The 23,891-nt window shown below is 48.8% G+C and overlaps 1 protein-coding gene across 2 annotated transcripts in view; it reads left to right on the forward strand.

The window, feature by feature from the left end:
• Nucleotides 1-1,330: 1,330 nt before the first annotated feature.
• The window catches only part of LOC119300730 (quinolinate synthase, chloroplastic-like), a 33,713-nt gene continuing 11,152 nt past the window's right edge, over nt 1,331-23,891 (forward strand). For both annotated transcript variants that reach the window (XM_037577629.1, XM_037577630.1), the window contains exons 1-6: nt 1,331-2,106; nt 7,280-7,564; nt 9,875-10,093; nt 10,220-10,399; nt 15,801-16,316; nt 16,666-16,827. In XM_037577629.1, the coding sequence (XP_037433526.1) occupies nt 1,381-2,106; nt 7,280-7,564; nt 9,875-10,093; nt 10,220-10,399; nt 15,801-16,316; nt 16,666-16,827 (2,088 nt within the window). In that variant the 5' untranslated portion in view covers nt 1,331-1,380. The remainder of the gene's footprint in view (nt 2,107-7,279; nt 7,565-9,874; nt 10,094-10,219; nt 10,400-15,800; nt 16,317-16,665; nt 16,828-23,891) is intronic.

The following is a 23,891-nucleotide window of genomic DNA, read 5'->3' on the forward strand; positions in this document are numbered from 1 at the left end:
TTGCATGTCAAAAGATATAAAATAGTGGGGATGAACTATTTAAGTATTATAGATTGGTAATGGGAGCTAAAGCAAGTCCAACAACTCTTTCAAACTATCTCCCCTGAATCTATGCATATGGGATTCCCCTATAAAGGTTCTCCCGGATAACTTGTTTTAACTCCAACGACATTTCTAAATCTCAACTTCTATATTTCAATCTCTCATATTTGATTTATTTTATGAAACTACAAAATTCATATGCTCACTATTGTGAAACCCTGCATATTCAGTTGAATGATCAAACTATTGCTAAAATATAAAAGTAACACATGCATAATAAACAACCAAAAAAATTAAAATTGTATATGTTCTATAGCAAGGTCTCCATGCGTTGCGGCCAAGAACAAATTTATTATTTCTTTTTATTTCACAATTCCTTGAATATCTTTGGCAACCTAGGCCGAACATCACAAGTCCAAAAGAAGAAAAATAAACATTATTGACACCAAATATAGGTTTCAAGGGGTAACTGATATAGCAATGCACGATGCTTGCAAATAGGCATGACGAATTTAGGAAAGCATAGCTCCGTAGGTAAATGAGAGAAATGTGTATACACCTGAGACCGTATGACCAGGCAACACCAACAACGTGCCGGGGAGACTGAGGTAATTAAGATCCCGAGTAAAGATGCAATTTCGAAGCCAACAACATAAATTATCAACGCATACCATACATATTTCAGTCACTTTCGGAAGGGAGACATGTCTGATCGAGCAGCCACGTCTTTGGTCTTTCGGTGACCGAAAGAGAGTACAAGGGCTAGAAGCATCAGTGGAACGGCCTGCAGATTTCACAGTAATAAAACAAATAACTAAATTGAGACATGCAACTTCATGTGAAGATGCATATGCAAATAAATCAAGAAACATCAACGTATATATTCCTATAGTAGACTTAACCATTCTCAATAAGATCCAACCCTTGACAATCTAAGGCTGCCCGCAATGATAGTATCATATATGCTAACTAAGTAATTTTGATGAGATGGAATAGAACTAAATAAAAAAAAGATGCTTGAGTATCATATCATGATACCGTAACATATTAAATGATGTGCTACTTTGTGTCATGCATGATAATAAATATAGTATTTTATGATACCAACATATTATATTTTGCATTATGGATGTAGTATCATACACTAATATCATATATGCATGATATTAATATATGATACTTTTCATTACAACCAGCCTAAATAAAAAAAAAAAAAAACAAAACCTGCCAGCCCCGGATCAAGAACCATGCCTCGGTCCCCTACAAAAGGACGCGCACAGCCTACGCCTCCTCCTCCCACCCATCTCAAGCCGTTTCCAATAAAAACGCGCTACCTCCATGTCCCCGCACCACACCACCTCCATCTCCATGGACACCTCCACCCTTGCCGCCGTCGCTTCCTTCGTCGCCTTCTCCACGAAGCCCCGCCTCCTCCCGCCACTCAACCCCTCTCGCACCCTTCCACGCACCCGCGGCTCCCTTGCCGTCTGTTGCTCTCACTCCCACGCCTCTCCTCCGCCCTCGCCCCTCCCGTGCACTGCGTCCGATGAGGAGGAGGTCGCTCCTCCGCGCCTCCGCCTCCGCCTACTCGCCGAGGAGTTCGGCGCTCTTCCGGACGCCGACCGCGCGCGCCGCCTGCTCGCGTACGCGGCCGCGCTCCCGCGGCTGCCCCAGGCGGACCGCGTCGCGGCCAACCGCGTCATGGGGTGCGTCGCGCAGGTCTGGCTCCTGGGCAGCTGCGACCGCTCGGGACGCATGCGGTTCGCGGCCGACTCCGACTCCGAGCTCTCGCGCGGGTACTGTTCCTGCCTCGTCTCCGCGCTCGACGGCGCGGGCCCCGAGGAGGTGCTCGACGTGGACCCCGCCGATCTCGCGCCGCTCGGTGTGGCCGCGGGGGCGCGGTCCCGGGTCAATACGTGGCACAACGTGCTCGTCGGCATGCAGAAGCGGGCGCGGGCAGCCATTGCGGCGCGCGAGGGCAGGCGTCCTGGGGAGCCGTTCCCGTCGCTCGTGATCGGCCGGGACGGCGCCGTCCGCGCGCAAGGAAGCTACGCCGAGGCCAAGGTGAGCGCTGTTTCTTTCGGCTAGCTTATTATTGCTGTTAGTCAGTTGGTTTTTCTGCATGATCTCATGGAAAAGACGTGTCCATGTCTCCACAAATTGGAAATTAGTACTCACATGTTTGACTAAGAAGTACTCCCTCCGTTCTAAAATAGATACTCAACTTTGTACTAACTTTTAATACAAAGTTAATATAAATTTGGGTCATCTATTTCAGAACGGAGGAAGTAGCTAAGAAAGCAGTGGCGGGCTTGAATATATGACGTGTAGAATCTGCCAAAGCTGGGTGCAAATTGACCTTCCTCACTATAATGGCATCGGATAATTATAAAGGTGCTTTTCTATTGGTTGTTGCGTTTCGCCTTTTTCCTTTTTCTAGAATCTGCGATGTGGTCATAGCTATGTGTATGGTCAAGAATGGAGACTTATGGCTATAATAATCGGATCGACAGTGCCTGTGTCGGCGTGACTCTTAGGCCAACTCCACCGCGCGACCCCAAACAGACGTCCGTTTTGTCCGGATTCTGTCCGTTTGGGTAGGGCGATGGGTCGTGTCCGGGTCTGTCCTGGGATGCGGTGGCCGTGCGCCCAGCACGTGGCCGCATCCTGTCCGTGTACATTTTTCTTTGCAAGTCCTTAACTTTTTTTCATCATTCATTTTTGGTACATGAAAAATACATCATCACATTTTGACTAGTAAAGCAAGACCAAAGAAAACAAGAACCACAAGAATACATTTTAGAAGATACCCAACTTCCATAACTGCTCCCTTGAGTTGGGTTAGGGCCTTCTCGATGCACTCATTGTTGATCTGTGGAGGCTCGATCTAGCATCCTCCTTTCTTCTTCAAGCCAGAAGTAGATGTTGCTTCCTCACACCTAGTCTCCTGTCTAGCCTCTAATCTAGCAACAAGTGCACTTGTCTCATTTACAGCCTCTATGCTAGCTAAAAGTGCATGAACATGTACTAAATTTCGCTCTATCAATATATCGATGTACTCTTCTTCCCAATACCAAAACTTGCATCCATGCTACACAATAAAATTTGAAGTTAGCACAACTAGTCAAATCTAGAGCACAAACGAAGCTAAAAAGAGCACATACCCCATCGTTTAAGCACTTGATGAACACCCATCCGGGATGTTTCGGCGTTGTAGACACGCGGCGCACGACCATCCTTGGGCAGTGGTCGCACTTAATGAGTGGCAACGGTGCGCCGACGAGCTTTTGGGCAAGCACCGAGCCTGGCCGACCGCCATTCGTGTATCTGCCGGTGGACCACCGACGGTGCAGATCCGAGCGGCTAGAGGAGGAGCCACTGCCTGCATGTGGCCTTGCGGCCCTGCCAGGGCCTTCCGGCGAGGTGCCCGGCCAGTCCATGGCGCGGCCCGGCCTCCCATAGCCGGGCGAGCTCAAGACCGACCGGATCCGCCCCAAATCCGGCCGGCGGGTGCGCAAACCAGGTGGCCGTGGTTGGGTAGCTCGGCGGCGCCGAGGGGAAGGGGCTGGGCGAGCGCGCGTCCGAACTGCACGGCTGCAATGGCAGCGGCGGCGGCGGCAGCGAGGGAAAGAGTGTGGAAGAGTGGAGGAGGGTGCGACCGGAGGGAGGGAGGGGGGCGGATAGAAAAAGGCCCGCCCTGTGCCACCGACGGGCGGGCCAGGGGAGGACACGCGCAGACGGCCCGCGCGTCCGCGTGGTGCCCGTTTCACCCCAAAAGCGGCGCAAACTTGGGCCGCGGATGGGTCGAAAGCGGACACAAAACGGACAAAAGTCCGTTTGCTCCCGCGCGCTGGGCCGTCCGGTTTGTCCATTTTACCCCAAACGGACAGGGCCGGACAGGACGGGGTCGCGCGGTGGAGTTGGCCTTACCTTCTACTTTGTGTGGACTTGCTTGGGCATATTCAGTATGCACCACACATATTTCTTACTTACATGCTTCGTTCTTTTCTGACAATGAAAGGGCGCCTCTTTGGAAAAAAAGATGCAAGTCTTTACTTTGCCTAAAAGAGCTGCAACAGTTAGAAGGATCAACCGTTTAGAGCATCTTCAAAAGATGATTTGTAATAGGGCAGCTGCCCAAAAAACCGTTTTAGGTCATCTCCAACAGCTGCCCTATATTAGTGCATAACCGCTCTTTAGGGCTTTTGGGGCCAAAAATGCTGCAACAACAGCTACCCTTGTTGTGTCAAATTTTTTTAGGGTGGCCCAAAAAAAGGTAATGCAGGCGCGACAGTCGCGCCGTTGCCGCAAAGCTAAAAACGAGGCGTGCGCAGCCTAACTCCCATAGTCAGAAACTTCCCGCAACCTCTCGCAGCTACAAACCCTCCTGTGCCACCGCCGCCCTTGAAAATCCGGCCGGATCAGGCCACCTCCGCACCACCCCACCGCCCGGATCCGTGGTGCCCCTCCTCCAATCGGCCGCACCGCGGCGCCGCATCACCCCATTTCACCGCCGTGGCGCCGCAACGCCCCACCGACCGAATCCCACCGCTACCGCTGTTGCGCCGTGTCGCACCATCGCATCCGTCGCCCCCTCTTCCAATCGGCAGCCATCACCGACAATGTTGCTGAAATGCGCGCGGAATAGCAAGACCAGCTTCTGCGGTGTTCGGCTGTGGTAGTCCAACCGCTACGGCGCCAAGCTACATTGTGACGTCCAGCAGCACTGGGTCGGCACCTTCGAGACGACGGAGATCGCCGCTTGTACCTACGGCATTGCTGCTTGAAGGATCAGCTGGCCGCGTTCGGAGCTCAACTTTCCGGAGATCGAGACCCAGGCGAATGCGGAGTTCATCGGTCCATCAGTGAACATTGTGTCCTGCACGGCGAAGAGGGAGACCCGCATCATCCTCGAGCAGAGGGACACCCAGGAGAGTGATTAGGCGGCGATGGCGAGGTTCGCCGCGGAAAATCCGCACCTCGTGCAGGCAAAGGAGTGGTTCTGGAAGAGGGACAATGAGCGCAAGACGGAGGATGAGGCTGGCCCCTCCAAGGTGATCAAGCTCGAGTCCGATGACGAGAGCGAGGACAATGGCGAGAGTGAGGAGTCCAGTACCTCTGAGAGGAGACCATGGCACTGGAATGCTGTCGACACACAGGCTGATGATGACGATGACGAGTAGTATGTGGGTAGGAGTACCATCTTCTAAACTATGTTTGGATGTTTAGATCGTTGCATGTTTAGAACTATGAATGTTCAGGAGTTTGTTGAAGTATGCAATGTGATCAAGTAGTTTCGATGTTGGTTTGAGAAAACAATATGTTTGAATAGTGCCTATTTTAGGGCAGCTGTTGGAGTTGGACAGTTTTTGGTGCCGAAAATATCACTTTCTGATGACCCAAATTTTACTCCAAAGCATTTTTGGTGCCCTAGGGCAACTGTTGGAGATGGCATTTGGACCCCAAAATGGTGCTCCAGCAGCTGCTCTATCCCCTAAACCGTGCTGCAATTTTTGTAGGGCAGCCACATATTTTTGGCCTCGAGTGCTGCAAATATAGAGCAGCAGCCGGCTGCCGCAGAACAAATCTCGTAGCTGCGTGCAGCCCAACCGGTCTCATGAAACTTCATCCCTGCAGCCGCTTCCCCTTACCCCGCCGCTGAATCCAGCCACCACCACCACCGCCGGATCCACCGCCCTCTCTGTCCGTCCGGCCACCGCTCCACCCCATTCGGCCGCCATCACCGTCGCGTCAACCGATTCCGGCCACTGCCGAACAGCCCCATCGCTGGATTCACCGCCGAACCGCCCCGTCGCCGGATCCACCGCCCCTGCATCTGGCCGGCCACCACACCACCGAATCTGCCGCCCCTCCACCACCACCGTCGAGGATGCCGCGCCACAACGCCGAACCCATGAGCAACACAAGCTTCCGCGGCATTGGACAACGGCCGTCCGGCCGCTACGCCGTGGAGATCTTGTGCGACAAGATGCGACACTGGCTTGGGACCTTTGAGACGCGCGCTTATGACACCGTGGCTTGGAGGTACCGCTAGCCGAAGTTCGAGCTAAACTTTGCGGAAGTCACGAGCCAGGAGGTGGCGGAGTTCCTTGCTTGCTCCCGAAATGCGGCTTGTGCCTCGCAAGCAAGAGAAGGAAGACCGCCTAGTTATGTAGCAGCGCTCTGTCCATGAGAGCAATGAGGTGGCTCTGGCGAGGTTCGCCGCGGAAAATCCACACCTTGCACAGGCGGAGTACGAGTTCTTTGCTAGTAGGGACACACAAGGCAAGAAGGCGATCAAGGAGGACGAGACTGGCACCTCAAGGGCGATCAAGGAGGACGAGGCAGACCCCTCGGTGATCAAACTCCAGTCCGATGACAACGAAGAAGAAGAGTTGGATAGTGAGACATAGTCGTTCATGGAGCTTTGGAACCGTGTCGACTGCGGGGATGATGATTAGTGTGTGCGTAGTACTGAGACGAAATATGGTGGTGAGTCTTTATGTTTAAGTTTGAACTCGTGTCGTTGTGTTTAAGTTTGAATTCATGTTTCAGTTTGAACATTTGGTAGTTCTAAAAATTTCTGTTGCCCTAAACCCACTTTTTGGTGCCCTGAAACTATTTTTGGCTGCCCTATTATACATCATCTGTTAGAGATGCTCTAATAAGGGTGCTTCCGATACTATTGGTCCAATAGTACACCTCCATTTCTTAGAAGGGCGCACGTGAGATATTTCAGATCTAGACATAAGAACATTTGTTGTTGGAGATTACAGTTTCTTTCTTTCTAAATCTACCAAAAATTCAATGATGTGAATGATCTTCCTAACGACCTGAAAGAAACCATCTATTGGAGATGTTGTTACTTTGGCAGGAAAATCCTTGCCAAAGAGGCACCGACTATCACTTTTTGATATTTATGGAATAGACCATTCATCAAGTTAAGAATAACAAACCTTAAACCTTACAATATACTTCCTCCGTCCCATAATATAAGAGCATTTTTGACACAAATACGCTCTTATATTATGGGACGGAGGGAGTAGCTGAGAGAAAAATGTGAAAGGCTAAACGTCCACTGAAAGATGCTGATATCTGCAAAGTTATTTAAGTTTTAATTTTAAATCTTAGCAAATGAAAGATAAGTTAAATGCTACATATTTTGTAGTGTAAGTTTGTTGCTGTCTCTTCATGGAGTATAAAGACATGTTGACTAGTTTTAATTATTAATTTGCAGGCGAAGTTTTTATCTCCTGACCAGTCCAAGATTTCCGAGCTTGTGAATGCCCTCAGAGAGAAACAAATTGGAATTGTGGCCCATTTCTACATGGATCCTGAGGTGCAAGGCATACTAACTGCTGCAAAGAGGCAATGGCCCCACATTCACATATCCGACTCATTGGTAATGGCAGATAGTGCTGTTCAGATGGCTGAATCAGGATGCAAATATATCGCTGTGCTAGGTGTTGACTTCATGTCAGAAAATGTCCGTGCAATACTTGATCAAGCAGGATTTACTCAGGTATTTTTATCAGTTAGTATCATTGACTTTCAGTCTTTCACTATGTATTGCGAAGTCTTGTGGTATTATATATGTTTTCATTGTGGACACAACACAGCGCAAGAGTTAGGGCATCTCCAGCCGTTGGCCCCCCAGGGGGCGCCTAAAATCGCCACCTGGGGGTGAGCCGGCACAAAAATTGGGCCTGGGGGCGAGTTGGTCCCCAGCCGCCGGCCCCAAGGCCGCCCCCAGGCACGTTTTAAAATAAAAGAAGTTCGGCGAAGTTCGGCTAAAACACGATAAATTTCGGCCAAACACGATAAATTTCGGCACATTTCGGCGAAGTTCGCGGATTTTCATTACATAGCACATATACATAAACTAATCTAAAGGAAAAACTGGCTGAAGTCGCCGCCATCGTCGTCGTCGGCCTTCTCCTCCTTGACGCGGGCGCCCCTGCTGGGCCCCTGCCCGGCGTCGCCATGGCGGACTGATGGTGGCGCATCGTCGTCGTCGTCGTCGCTGTCGCAGATGACGACGACTCCGCCTTCGTCACGGCCGCGTTGACGCTCCGTGAAGCGAAGCAGGGCGGCGCGCTGGCGCTCCTTCGCCTTCTCCAAGCGCTCCTTCTCCATCGCTATGGAGTCCCTGCGCGTCCATTCCAGGGCCGCGTCGTCGTCGTCGAGCTCCGTCGTCACCGGCGCGGCCGGCTCCTTCTTCACCGGCGCGAGCCCCGGCTCCGTCTTCACCGACGCGAGCCCCGGCTCCGTCTTTGGCTTGACGAAGCGCGGAGGAGGAGCCGACGAGTAGGCGCGCCGGCCGCCCTCGTTGATGACGATGCCGGCGCTACGAGTGCGCCGGCCGAGCGGCGTCTCCGCCGCGGGCTCGGCCTTGACGCCGAGCAGGGCCGGAGTGCCGGAGGAGTGCGATGAAGATCGGGAGGAGGACCAGAACCTCCTTGGCGCCCATGGCCCGGCGCGTCGGTGCTGCGCCGGGGCGGCCGCCCTCGCCGGGTACGCCAACGGCGGGTCGTTGCCGCCCTCGAGGTACGTCAGCACGCCCTCGAGTGTGCGGCCGGGGACGCCCCACCACAGCTGGCGCCCCTTGCTGTTCTGCCGGCCGCCAACCACCGGCGCGCCGTTGATGGACGCCAAGCGCTGCTGCTTGCGGCGCTTGAAATACGCCGCCCAAGCCGCGTGGTTGTCGGCGGCATACTGGGGGAGGGAGAGTTGGGCGTCGGTGAGGGAGGCGCGCACGACCTCGACTTCCTCGGCGAAGTACTTCGGCTTCGCCACGGCGTCGGACAACGGGGGAATGGGCACTCCCCCGGCGCTGAGCCTCCACCCTGTCGGCCCGGCGCACATGTCCGGCGACGCCGGGATGTTCGCCTGGAACAGGAGCCAGGACTCCTGTTCGCGGAGCGAACGGCGGCCGAAGCCGTTGGCCGCCGCCTCGTCTCCGGGGTAGCGTTCCGCCATGGCGACGGGCTCAGGAGAGGTAGAGAGATAAGAGGGAGGGGCTGGGCGGCGGCGCTCGGGAGAGGTAGGGCGAGGGGCGGGGTTGGTGTGGGCACAGGCGAGTGCAGGCCACCGGCTATATAGCCGCGCCGCACCCGTGTGTACGCGTGCGAGGGAGGGGAGGCGTCGGCGCGCCGTCCCGTGACGCGCCGCCCGTGAGGAATCAATGGCAAGGCTGACCGGCGGCAGCCTTGGCATTGATTCCCCGCGGGAACCGAGGCCATTGGGGGAAGACGAGGCGCCGTGTCGCTGACGCGGCGGGCCCGCGGCTGTTTCGCGCCAAAACAGTTTGCCCCGGCGCCCCCGGGCGCCCCCCAGCGCGCCGGGTTCGGCCTGGGTCCGCCGGCGCTGTTTTCGGCCCAGGCCGGCGAAAATCGGGCTCCTGGGGGCGCGACTGGGCCGTTTTTTTGGCGCCGGCGCGAAAAAATCGCCTAGGGAGGCCTTCCTGGGGGCGCGGCTGGAGATGCCCTTAAGCTCTAGGGAGTATTTATATGCACTTCGATATATCCTGTTGGTGAAATGGCGTTACATGGGACCATCATATGCCATTGTTGTTTTTTGACTGGATTCTTGACATAATTAATTTTGTTTTGTTGTTACTTCACTGCATTATAAAAACCAGTCAAGACTGGCAATTTAGAGAACTGTAACCTAACTATTAGTGGACACTATCATATTTTGAATTCCCAATGTTTTGATAACCAACAGCTGTTTATGTCTTATTTATTTGACCCCCACTCCCTCCCTCCCTCCCTCCCTCCCTCCATCTCTCTCGCTCTGTCTCTCACCCCTTCGTTTACTGATTCGTACGCAGGTTGGTGTTTATAGAATGTCCAGCGAGCAAATTGGTTGTTCCTTGGCAGATGCTGCTTCAAGTTCTGCTTATACACATTTTCTTAAGACGGCATCAAGATCTCCTCCTTCTTTACATGTCATTTATATCAATACCTCACTGGAAACAAAAGCTCATACTCATGAACTTGTTCCTACGATAACCTGTACCTCTTCCAATGTTGTTGCAACTATACTACAGGTAGTCGTTTGACTTGTATCAGTATTATATATCTTGGTGGATTTGCATTGCATTATTTTCCAGCAAGGTTTATTATATTTATCTCTTTATTATATCATTATGCTCACTTGTCCACCTACCTTGTAGGCATTTGCCGAAATACCAGATCTTAATGTCTGGTATGGTCCTGATTCCTATATGGGTGCGAACATAGCAGACCTATTTAAGAGAATGACTATCATGTCAGATGAAGAGATTACAGAGATACATCCAGATCACAACAGGAAAACTATAAGTTCATTATTACAACGTCTTCATTACTATCAGGTTTGTCTGATTCTGTACCTTTTTCTGTGCTAAATTAGACAGTCTATTCTCACTTTCTTGCATGCATTTTATGCAGTTAAACTGAACATTAGAGTATGGTACTCATGCCTGCACATTGTATGACTAGCCAAAAATCCAGTGCAACTGCATTTTTTTATTAGTTATAAGCAGAAAGTGAGAGTTGCCCAGTTAACTAGCAGAAAATTGGACGAAAACCTTTACAAACCCGCCCACATGCCCATGACTTGTCACGTCATCTGCACCGCGTGCTCAACAGCAGCCAGCAGACCCGCAGCAGCCCTTCCCCGTTTCACCTGAAGGTTCCACCACGTGGATACGGGAGCCGGCCACCCAACCACATGCCCGAAACGTCAGCCCGCATTTCAATCGAAAATTGAACGAACCGGACGAATTTCGTGCAAACCGGACCTAATTCATGCAAAGTTTGACATACTACATTAAAACCGGATGATTTTGACAAGTTAAACTAAAATACAACAACAACACAAAGCCTTTAGTCCCAAACAAGTTGGGGTAGGCTAGAGGTGAAACCCATAAGATCTCGCGGTCAACTCATGGCTCTGGCACATGGATAGCAAGCTTCCACGCACCCTTGTCCATAGCTAGTTCTTTGGTGATACTCCAATCCTTCAGGTCTCTCTTAACGGACTCCTCCCGGTCTACCCCGACCTCTCTTAACATTCTCCGCATGCTTTAGTCGTCCGTTGTGCACTGGAGCTTCCGGAGGCCTGCGAATATGCCCAAACCATCTCAGACGATGTTGGACAAGCTTCTCTTCAATTGGTGCTACCCCAACTCTATCTCGTGTATCATCATTCCGGACTCGATCCTTTCTCGTGTGGCCACACATCCATCTCAACATACGCATCTCCGCCACACCTAACTGTTGAACATGTCGCCTTTTAGTCGGCCAACACTCAACACCATACAACATTGCGGGTCGAACCGCCGTCCTGTAGAACTTGCCTTTTAGCTTTTGTGGCACTCTCTTGTCACAGAGAATGCTAGAAGCTTGCCACTACTTCATCCATCCGGCTTTGATTCGATGGTTCACATCTTCATCAATACCCCCATCCTCCTGTAGCATTGACCCCAGATATCAAAAGGTGTCCTTCTGAGGTACCACCTGCCCATCAAGGCTAACCTCCTCCTCCTCACACCTAGTAGTACTGAAACCGCACATCATGTACTCGGTTTTAGTTCTACTAAGCATAAACCCTTTCGATTCCAAGGTTTGTCTCAATAACTCTAACTTCCTATTTACCCCCGTCCGACTATCGTCAACTAGCACCACATCATCCGCAAAGAGCATACACCATGGGATATCTCCTTGTATATCCCTTGTGACCTCATCCATCACCAAGGCAAAAAGATAAGGGCTCAAAGCTGACCCCTGATGCAGTCCTATCTTAATCGGGAAGTCGTCAGTGTCGACATCACTTGTTCGAACACTTGTCACAACATTATCGTACATGTCCTTGATGAGGGTAATGTACTTTGCTGGGACTTTGTGTTTCATCAAGGCCCACCACATGACATTCCACGGTATCTTATCATAGGCCTTTCCAAGTCAATGAACACTATATGCAAGTCCTTCTTTTGCTCCCTGTATCTCTCCATAAGTGGTCGTACCAAGAAAATGGCTTCCATGGTCGACCTCCCAGGCATGAAAGCAAATTGATTTTTGGTCATGCTTGTCATTCTTCTTAAGCGGTGCTCAATGACTCTCTCCCATAACTTCATTGTATGGCTCATCATCTTAATTCCACGGCATCCAAAACTTAAACTAAAATCTCACTCATAAGCATGGCCTCCCGCCGGCGGGATCTCCGTAGTCCGCTCCGTCGACGTCGCCGCTTCCGTCAGAGTCGTCTTCCTTCCGCGGACATATGAGGCACTGCATTGGATGGCAAAAATGGCCCGGACACCGTGGTCCGGAATTTGTGGGGGATTTGCGGCACGGCGTTGAGATGTCCTAACCCAACGCTCAAACTGTATGCATTAGTTGGACTACCACCCAGTACGCTGCCCCCACCTCTGCAGCTTTTTCCTGCCGAACGGACTGCAAAAAATCAGCAAAATGCTTTCACCTTTTTCTCCTTTCCTACCCGGCATGAATCACAAGTTAAAGGCTTGTGGCTAAGATAACTAATTCTTCAGTAAGCTATGATAGCAACAATTCTGCACACACACAAATATAGGACAAATGTTTCCTACTACCGGGTGTAGTTACTCCCATTTTTGTTTTGTACGTTTTAGGTAGTATCCATCATACCGGAATGTATGTATGCGTAGTATGTAGTATGTAAGAATTTTTAGGTAGTATATAACTATATATACTATTTTTTAGGTAGTATGTATTATATTTTGATGATACTCCTTTTTATGTACAAATATGTACGTATTTCACAAATATGATAAAAACATGGGCTCACATCCAATTTTTTCACATAACTCGCTTTGGAGTATCTTAGATATAGTATATGAACATACTAAAAATGATAAAGTAATATATATACTACCACATGGTAGTATATGAGACATGGGTGTGACTACACCCGGTAGTAGGATGTATTTTCCCTATATATATATATGTAAAATGTTTGGGGCACCTAGGTGCCTGGGCACCTTGATCGGGTCCAACCCGTCAGTGCAGTTTCTTGAAATTCTGATTTGTTTCCTAGTATTTGCATGCAAGACTTTCCATGTATGAGAAATTCCCTGAATTAGTACATCTCCTTTTATTGCTTTCCTTCTCTCATACATTTTCATGCAGAAGTTGTACACTACGTATTTGTGACTATACACTGAAATTGATTCGGTACCATGCTCTCATATTTGCGTAGACATACATCCCGAAAAAAAGTTAGGTATCATACACGCTTTGTGACTACATATAATACCTATGTATCATTGGGTATGTACTCATAATTCTCACGTGAGGGTATGCACTTGTAGATAAATATGATGAGCATGCACATACCTAAAAGTATATTGAGTACTCTCAATTTTTCATATCCGTAATTGTATTGGATACTACCAATTTCATATCATTTGGCGAGTATATACCCGTATTATTGGGGTATGTACTCATATATTTCACGCCGAGGTATAATACCTACATATTATTGGGGTATGTACTCATATATTTGGTATAATACCTACATATTTTTGGAGTATGTACTCATATAATAGCAATTAGGTATTATTCGGGTATGTACTTATATATTTCACGCCGAGGTATGTAGCGAAATATGCAAAAACAATTAGGTATAATACCTATGTATCATTGGGGTATGTAGTCATATATTTTACGCCAGGGTATGTAGTTGTACAGAATAGGTATATAGTTGTAGAGAAATATTGGGGTATGTACGCATATAATTCAATTTCGCATACCCACTTATTTTTGGACTATGTACTTGAAAACAATTAGGTATAATACCTACGTATTATTGGCGTATATATTAATATATTTCACGCCTGGGTATGTAGATTTAGGGGAATATGGAAAAACAATTAGGTATAATATCTCTATTATTGAGGTATGAACTCGTATATTTCACACCGGGAACGTAGCTGTAGAGAAATGTTGGGATATATACATACAGAAAAATCTAATGAGTATATACTCACATAAAAATCCCTGCATATGAAGTGCTAAAAGTTATTACTATATTTTACATGGCAATAGTATGGAAGCTTTTCTATTACTAGTAAATGAGCACGTGCAATGCACGTTGATATTAGGGAGAAAATCAACTTCGCGTTGATATTAGGTAGGATATCAGTTACGTGTTAATTATGAGATTAATATAGATGTTGATATTTGGTATGCTATCAATTGCACACTCAACATGTTGAGAGCTCACCATTGAAGCAATGTCGGTCGTTGGACTGGCATGGTTTGATGGCCGAGATTAATTGGATCTGCCCCTTTGGGTCTTTTTATATTGGTATAGACTTGATCTCACTAATGTACAATTGTGACGCACATTAAATAATCAGATTTCTCTTTCCATATAAGGTACGCCATGCAAACATCTATGGAAGGTAATCTATTGACATAATTGACACGCATCAAAACCATGCAAACAAGTATCGAAAGTTTTTTTCCGACAAAGATATAAATTAAAATATGAGCTCATTTGTTAACAGATCAAATCCAATAACCCATATTCCCATCATCACAACACAATCACGATGCAATCGAACGACATCTAGGCAAGGTGCCTGGGTACCTAGGTGCCCCAAACAGGGTGCAGAATAAGTTATTCTTCACCCAAGGTAATCTTACGATCATTTCATAAATAAATTACATTTGAAATACAAATAGTTACATTCATATTGATTCACTACGTAAAATTTGGCATAAGAAAAAAAATAGGTCATAAGACCAGAAAAATTGCTTTTTATGTTTTTACATTTGTAATTATGGGGCGGGATTGACTATTCGTCACCCTGGGTGAGGAATGATTATTCTTCACCCCCCTCTGATTTAACATCAATACACCGTAATTTTACATTTCGTAAATTTTGTCTTATTTTAGACCTAAAAAGAGAACGTAAGAGAATATATAATCACCGTAAAAATTATTTTATGTTACATAAAATTACAAACGTAAAAACATAGTGTAAAATACACATAAAATGCTATATTTTTTGTCTTATGACCTATATATTTGTCTTCTTATGCCAAATTTTACATAGGGAATCACTATGAATGTAACTATTTGTATTCCAAATTTAATTTATTTAAAAAACGATTGTAAGATTACCTCGGGTGAAGAATAACTTATTCTGCACCCTGTGTGATGAATAGTAACACTACATAGGTGTGGCGACACGCCGCACTGTTGCTTGCCGGCCGTGACCTGTGAAGGAGGCGAGCTGGGAAACTGGCTACTGCCGCCTGCTAGGCCCCAACCGCAACCCTTCACGCTTGCTCGACGCCTAGCCCATGGCCGCCGTCGGCCATCTCGTCGCCCACCACGTCCTGGCCTGACTAGCCGCTGCCACGGTAAGAAACAAAGAGCAAAGCGTGGAGGTTTCGCTAGGGTTGTTGCATGTGCTGGAGTGCGTCTCGGGTCGCTGGCTGGCTTCATGCGGTATGGGGCGATTGGTTCAGTAGTTCAAGGCCTCATGGGCCTGCGTCTGTGTGGCCCATTCCACCGAACGGTGACTTTATCAGCGATACAATGAGTCAACGAGCATACCGATAGCACATTATGCGTAGGTATACTATATTATTTTTGCACCGCATCAAGGTATGGCGGCTGCCACCTCTCGCCCACCGGGGTGCTCACACACATCATAACATCGTACTTCTAATTCTGCAGTTTTTGCATGTATGACATTGTTTGCATATATATATGTGCAGAATGGTAACTGTATTGTGCATGATATGTTTGGCCATGAAGTTGTGGAGAAAATAAAGGAGGAATACTGTGATGCATTTCTAACTGCACACTTTGAAGTCCCAGGAGAAATGTTCTCTTTGTCAATGGAAGCAAAGACGAGGGGAATGGGAGTAGTTGGATCCACTCAGAATATCTTAGATTTCATTAAATACCATTTGAAGCAAGCTCTGGATCGGAATGTTGATGATCATCTTCAGTTTGTATTGGGAACAGAATCAGGAATGATCACTTCGATTGTTGCTGCTGTCCGGCAATTATTTGACTCCTATGAATCTTCCAAAGAAGGTGCTAGCATTGAAGTAGAAATTGTGTTCCCTGTTTCGTCAGACGCAATTTCTAAGACATCTATTGATGATTCCCATCATTTCGGCTCTTCAGTAGCGAATGATTTAGAACAGATTAATATTGTGCCTGGTGTGTTTTCTGGTGAAGGGTGCTCTATCCATGGTGGCTGTGCATCATGCCCTTACATGAAGGTCTGGCTTCTCCCTTTTCTTTTACTGATAATGTGCGATTTGACATTCAATGAGTTCAACATAATATCAATAAATTTATTTTGTCATAGTCATAAATTCATTTTGCTCTCTATATTAATGTTTCGCCCTCTTTTGGATTATGTTCATCTGGAACTCCTCAAGTATTCATACGAGCAGGTTCGATGTCGACTGTTGTTTGTTTTGGTAATGTAGCAGTTGTTCAGTTGCTCTGATCTTGTAAAATGTGTGATCTTCTCTGGCAGTTAATGTACAATGTGTTTCCTGGTATCACCCTGAATTTCCGATGATTAATTGTGGGCTCATGATATAAATGTTCCATTGTTCGCAGATGAATTCTCTTGAGTCGCTACTTAAAATCTGCCAGCAGCTTCCTGGTGAAGACAACAGTTTATCTGTTTATCAGGCTAGTCGATTGAATGCTAAGACTTCCCTTGGGAAATTGGTTGCGGAGGTTGGGTGTGAGCCAATTTTGCATATGAGGCATTTCCAGGTCTGCTGTCCTATTACTCTTTAGCTTTAATTCATGGTGTACATCACACTACATCTTACATAGCACCTTACTGATTCACTTGCTTGATTCTGTTAGTAGCAAGAGCAGAGGAAAAAATCAAGTGAGTGTGTGTGTGTGTGTGTGCGCATTCTAACTATTCTACAACCTGCCGGATCCTATTCTGCGACCCTTCCTAACTGCCGGTGCCGGAAACAAAAAAAGCTAACTGCACGTTCTTTTATAACAACTGCCCTCGGGCTTTTTTCTGCACTGAGTTTGGCCGAAAATTTTAGACCGTTTATTGGAACGATGAAAGTGATAGTTTGTTGGAAAGCTGTTGATAAGGCGATTCATGTTGAACATTTTCCAAAAACCTACAGGTTTAAGGTCAGTTTCTAAAAGTATTTTCTATGAAATTTCAACCGTTTGTCGAGTGATGCAAATGATACATCGTTGTAATGCCCGAACTGTTACGGGAAGATGCTAACTACCCTACTGAAAAACAGCGGACGGCCCTGGATGAAGGAGCAAACTGCCGAACGGCCACGACCGTGTAAATAAAAACACATCTCGGCTACTTGAAAATCTTAACTTTCTGCATGTTTTTGTCTACATGAAAATAAAACACATCTCGCCTACTTGGAAATATAAAGTCAACTGCTATAGCACGCAAATGCATAATTGCTGGAAACCAGGAAGTGGAACTGATCATACCTAACGAGTGAACTACCCGAGGTCACATTGTGAAACTTCCAAGCTGGCATTTTTATCTCAGATTTATTTCTATATTGAACTTCCTTTTTTTTAATCCAACTTCTTTTTACATGCTAACTTCTGAATTTGGATGAGTTAACTTCCACGGCTCTTTGCATAGCAAACTGTCTGAGTGTTCAGTAGCGGATTGTTGCTTTTTTTGCCTGAGTGAACAGCTGCATTTTTTTCTCACCAACTTTTTCCCTTTTTACACAGCGAACTGCTACATAACAGAAAAGCTAACTCCCATTTTGTAAGTGAAAGTTTTTTCAGAAGCAAACTGCTCTACTTTTTGTAGATCGAACTGCTGCGGCTACAGTCACGACTACTACATCACAGAAAGCTAACTCCCTTTTTTCTATAGTGAGAGTGTATCCTTTATTTTATTAAAGCAAACTGCTCTACAATCACGGAAATTACAGCCGCAATGATGGGTCATCATAACTAACTGGTTTTTCTAACAAAACCTAACTGCGTCTAAAATAATTGAATTACTGGCCACCATCCCAGGCCACTGCCTGCGTTAGGGGCGGCGGATGCAGAGCCATGGATGTCTCGCCGGGGTCATGCTTGATTGGGGCTTGAAGCTGGCTAATCGTAGAGGCTCCCTGACCTACCTGAATCAAATCGAGGGGCGATGTAAAGACGTGGTCTACGATGGTTGTGCTTAGTCGACAGCTGAACCAACTACGCTAAGTGGCTATAGTCGTCAATCAGAAGGAAGTAGCGCCTCCTGCATAGCGTTGGCTGTGAGATTGGCCCACAAAGGTCGTCGTGAATGAGCTACAGGGGCTCTGTTGCCGGGGACTTGGCCTGCTGGGGGAGTGCGGTACGCCGCCGCAGATGATCAGGCAGAATGCAAGCACATGGAACACATGAGAATTTTGTGCTGCGTACTGCTTGCAGGTTTTCTTCTTGTCCCTTCTATTTATCCAAAAGGAAAGACGATTGTGCTGATCGTGTTCCGCACCCGATTCTTCCGTGCCATCCCACTGACTCGGGCTTGGGTTCAGCTCGTTCGTGTGGGGCGTAGCTCCCACATGTATGTCTCACGCGCCAAGTGAGAACAGCTAAAAATGGGAAGTGAAACAGTACACAAACTAAGTCCTAACTAGACTAGCTAACGTGCCAGGATTAACCAACAAAAATTACCTGAGAAGCATGTCCTTCAACAAACGCATATAAATGACAAAATTGGTCCTCTGGCTGAGTGGTGGTACAACCCAAGCTTTGACGCCACCCTCAAAACGGTTCACTTTCAAGCATTGTATGGCAGACCACCACCCCTAATTGCAGAGATGTCACTTCTACATGAACATGAAACAATCCTTCTACTGACAGAGAATATACTGAAGTGATGTTCAGTTTGGGAATCTTCTTCAAGCTCTGGCAAGACTGGAAAAGCATCCTAACAAGCATAGGAAAGAAAGAACACTGCAAATGGCTGACATGGTTTACCTCAAACTTCAACCTTACGGGCACAAATTCCTAAGAGCATCTCTAACAGACCCCTCGAAAGTCAAGTTTGAGTATGTTGAAGTGTATATGTGGATTGCCTAGCCCTTTCCATTAGTTCGGACTTTTGGCTGCGTTGGCTAGGGCATGAAGCTTAACATGGTATCAGGACCTAAGGTCTTTAGTTCAAGTCCTGGCCTTTGCAATTTATTCAGAAATTGTTGCTGCCCCCTCTGTGTCCATGTATATTCCTCTTGAGCCATACCTCTGAGTGTGACGACCGATCGATGAAATCGTCGCCACAGGAAGGGGATCGGAGTGGGGGATGAGGAAGAACAGAGAGTAGGTGAGGTTGGAGAAGGAGATGAGAATAATTCAGACTTTTCCTTCGCTGCCTTGTCCAACAGAGGACGGTTCCATAAGTACAGGCACACACACACGACGGACGGCTTGGCCACATGCGGCCCAAGCCAGACCCAGTGGGCTCAGCCCACAACTCTCCTGTGCTACTCCTTCTCCTTGCTAGTCCACCGCTACATCGTAGCAGGTGTGACAATTTCCCCCCCTTGAGCGAGAGCGTCTTGAGCCCAGCATGGAGCGTTGGGGTAGTGATGACGTAGGACGGTGTAGTCTTCCCATGTTGCCGAATCTGGAGAGAGCGAGGACCACTGAATAGAGACCTGCACGACTGAGGTGTTACCTTTCTTGACTATGCGGCGATCCAGTATCAACTCGGGTTGTAGTGGTGCAGCAGTCAGGTCGGGCGGACGAGGCAATTCGGAGAAGACCGGAGAGTAGTCAGGTGTGAATGGCTTCAACTGTTATACATGGAAGACCGGATGAATGTGGCTGTTTGATGGTAACTGCAGTTTGTAAGCCATAGAACCGATCCGTTGCTCGACGGTGAATGGTCCGAAGAACTTGAATGCTAATTTGGGGCAGGGACGGTTGGCCACAGTAGATTGAGCATAAGGTTGCAGCTTCAGAAGAACTTGTTCACCCACTTGGAAAGAGCGATCTGTCCTGTGGCGATCAGCCTTTTGCTTGTATCTGTTTTGAGCCCGGGCCAGCTGAACACGGAGTTGTTCATTATGTGTAGCCCAATCCAAATCTGCATCAGTATCCTGTGGTATCGTGCGGGCCAGTGTGGGCAGTCCTCCCAAGTTGGGCTCCTGGCCATATAGCGCTTGGAAGGGTGAAGTGTTCAGCGAGGAGTGATGGGTGGTATTGTACCAGAACTCTGCAGTAGGTAACCATTGTCGCCATTTCTTTGGCTGGTCGTGTACGGCGCACCGAAGATACATCTCGAGACATTGGTTGACTCGTTCACTCTGACCATCCGTCTGCGGGTGATATGCTGTGGAATAGCTGAGTTTTGTTCCTGCTGCCTCCAGAAGAGCTCGCCACATTGCACTGGTGAAAACCGGGTCGCGATCCGATACGATCGAGTGGGGTACTCCATGCAACTTGATAATGTTATCCCAAAATGCTCGAGCCACTGTTGTTGCTGTGAATGGATGGCGAAGAGGAACAAAGTGGGCATATTTGGTGAAGCGGTCGACCACCACCATAATCACCTCGTAGCCCTCGGACACTGGCAATCCTTCGACGAAATCCATAGTGAGGTCCCGCCACGGTTCTGATGGAATTGGGAGTGGCTGTAGTAGTCCAGGTGTTTTCAGATGTTCATGCTTGGCCTGCTGACAGATAGAACACTGACGAACATAGTCTTCCACTGCTTGTTTCAGACCCCGCCAAGCGAACAGTTTCTTGACACGTTGATAAGTTGCTGTCACTCCCGAATGTCCCCCAACTGCACTTGCATGGAATGCGTTGATCAATTTGGTCTGTAGGGCTGTGTTGGCGCCAATCCAGATCCTGTTCTGGAAGCGAATGGTGCCTTGGCGTAATTCGTAACCTTGATCATCCGGGCTGCACAGAGCGAGTTGTTGCAGCAAATCTTGACTGTCCGTGTCAGTTTCATAGGAGTTGCTTACTTCCTGGAGCCATTGGGGCTGACAGATGGAGAGGGCATCCAGAGAGAGCAGGTGACCGACGCGGGATAGTGCATCAGCTGCGCCATTGTCCGTGCCGCGGCGGTACTTGAAAGAAAATTGGAGACCCACCATCTTAGACATGGCCTTGCGCTGCAACTCTGTTTCCAATTGTTGATCGCCGAGATGGCAGAGGCTTTTATGATCCGTGACAATGACGAACGGGGCGCGCTGGAGGTAAGTGCGCCACTTGTCCACGGCCATGATCACCGCGAGGAACTCCTTCTCGTAGATCGATAGACGCTGATTGCGTATGCCCAGAGCCTTGCTGAGGTAGGCGATTGGGTGGCCGTCTTGCACCAGGACTGCGCCCACCCCTGTGTCACACGCGTCTGTCTCGATAGAGAACGGGCGTGAGAAATCAGGCAACGCCAGGACATGCGTGCTTACCATGGCATCCTTGAGCAGATCGAACGCTGCTTGTGCTTGTGCCGACCAGGCGAAGCCTTTCTTGGTGAGGAGCTGAGTGAGGGGCTTGGCGATAATCCCATAAGGCGGCACGAATTTGCGGTAATAGCCGGTGAGGCCCAGAAACCCGCGCAATTCTGTGGCATTTGTCGGTGTGGGCCACGCGCGCATGGCACTGGTCTTGCTCGCATCCGTGGCCACGCCCTCTTTGGAGATTACATGGCCCAAATACTCGACTTGGGGTTGCGCGAACGAACACTTGGAAAGCTTGGCATATAGCTGATGCTCACGGAGGATGGAGAAGACTGTGCGTAGATGAGCTTCATGCTCCTGCAAGGTGTGACTGAAGACGAGAATGTCATCAAGAAAAGTGATCACAAACTTACGATTTGGCCCGGCGAACGCCGAGTTCATCACACATTGGAATGTGGGCGGGCCGTTGGTGACGCCGAAGGGCATGACGCGGAACTCAAAATGACCATGATGGGTCTTGAAGGCCGTCTTTTCCTCATCGCCCGCACGCATGCGAATCTGATGGTACCCCGCTCGCAAGTCAATTTTGGAGAAGAAGGCGGCACCAGAGAGTTCATCCAAGAGTTCGTCGATGACAGGAAGAGGAAACTTGTTCTTGATTGTGACGGTATTGAGACGTCGATAGTCCACACAGAAACGCCATGTTCCGTCCTTCTTCTTGACCAGGAGCACCGGGGCTGCGAAGGGGCTCATGCTGTGTGTAATGATGCCCGTGCGAAGCATTTCTTCCACTTGACGTTCAATCTCGTCTTTCTGTAACGGAGAGTACCGGTAGGGTCGACAGTTGACAGGTGCTGCACCTGGCTCCAGATTAATGGCGTGATCGTACTGTCGATGGGGAGGAAGTTGGGTTGGTTCCTCGAAGATGTCACTGAACTCCGTCAGGATGCGCTGAATGGTAGGCGGAGTAGGCGTGTCAGAGTCGGATGTCGTCTCAGATGTTAGCTGAATCTCCACTAAAGCTGCCCCCCATATGTCGTTAGCGTCATGCATTTGCCATAAGGTTGCAGCATCTAGGGCTGTGAGTTGATGTTGATCACCAGTGCGCACACCTGTCAGCTTAATTGTTTCTCCCCGACGATCAAATTGCATGGTCTTCAGGTTCCAGTCACACTGCATTGGGCTGTGCTGTCCCAGCCAATCCACACCGAGCACTGCATCATAGCCTCCTAAATCGAGGACGCGCATGTCTGTGGCAAAGGTATGTCTGTGGGAGGTCCAGGCTAGCTGAGGCACCATAGCCGTGCAGTTCAGGCTCTGTCCGTTGGCGACTCGAACCTTGATTGCTGGAATATCTGTTGTTGGAGCTTTGATGCGCTGAGCAAATGTGGAGTTCACAAAACTGTGCGTACTGGCGGAGTCGACGAGCAGCAACATAGTTTGATCACCCACTGTGGCACGCAGTCGAATAGTTTCTGGTGCTTCGGTGCCCTCCACGGCGTGAGCTGATAGGAGACAACAAGTAGCATCGGTGGTTGCAGGTTCATCCAATAGTTCCAGGGCATGCACTGCATCATCAGAGAGTACTTCTCCAAAATTGCCCACTTCAATCGTCAGTAGCTGAGCAGAGCGTTTGCATTGATGATCACGGGAGTATTTGTCCCCGCAACGAAAGCAGAGGCCGTGTTGGCGTCTGTAATCCCGCAACTGCCGCTCACGCCCGAAGTCTTCCGCGGCTGGCTTTGGTGCTAGGGCGATCCGCGGTGCTGGAGCGGTCGGAGAGGGCGCTGATGGTGCAGGAGGTGGCCGTCCTAGTGGTGGTACTATGCCCGACAATGGTGGTGGTCTGCCTGCAGATGGCGGTCTGAATCTGGAACGCTGAAGTTCCAATTCCTCTTCCTGAATCCTGGCAAACACTGTCGCCCTGGTGATGCTGGTGGGTGCCTGAATACGCACGGCGGCGCGCAGGTCATCCTTCAGGCCAAGCAAGAATTGGGTGACGAAAAATTTGGAGCTCAGGGTCGAGTCGAGGGCAATCAGATTATACATGTGAACCTCAAACTGTTGTCTGTATTCAACCACTGTTCCTGTCTGACGGAGCTGAAGAAGATTGTGCATCGTTGACTCGAATTCCTCTGGGCCAAACTCCTCCACCACTGCACGCCGGAACATCTCCCAAGTAATATCTGAATGTGTCTGACGGAAGGCTCTAAGCCACAGTGCTGCGTGCCCTTCGACATAGAGCGCCGCCGTCGCGACCCAGTTGTGCGGCGGCACCCTATACAGCTCGAAGTATGCTAGGCAGCGATCCAGCCAGACGCGGGGCGCATCACCATCGAAGCGGGGGAAGTGGTGTTTGGGTGGCCGGACTGAGTACTCATCCCGCGGCGTCGGTGTGCTGGGCAGCTGCAAGTTGAACTG

This window comes from Triticum dicoccoides, chromosome 5A, assembly GCF_002162155.2.
Source record: "Triticum dicoccoides isolate Atlit2015 ecotype Zavitan chromosome 5A, WEW_v2.0, whole genome shotgun sequence".
Lineage (NCBI taxonomy): Eukaryota > Viridiplantae > Streptophyta > Magnoliopsida > Poales > Poaceae > Triticum > Triticum dicoccoides.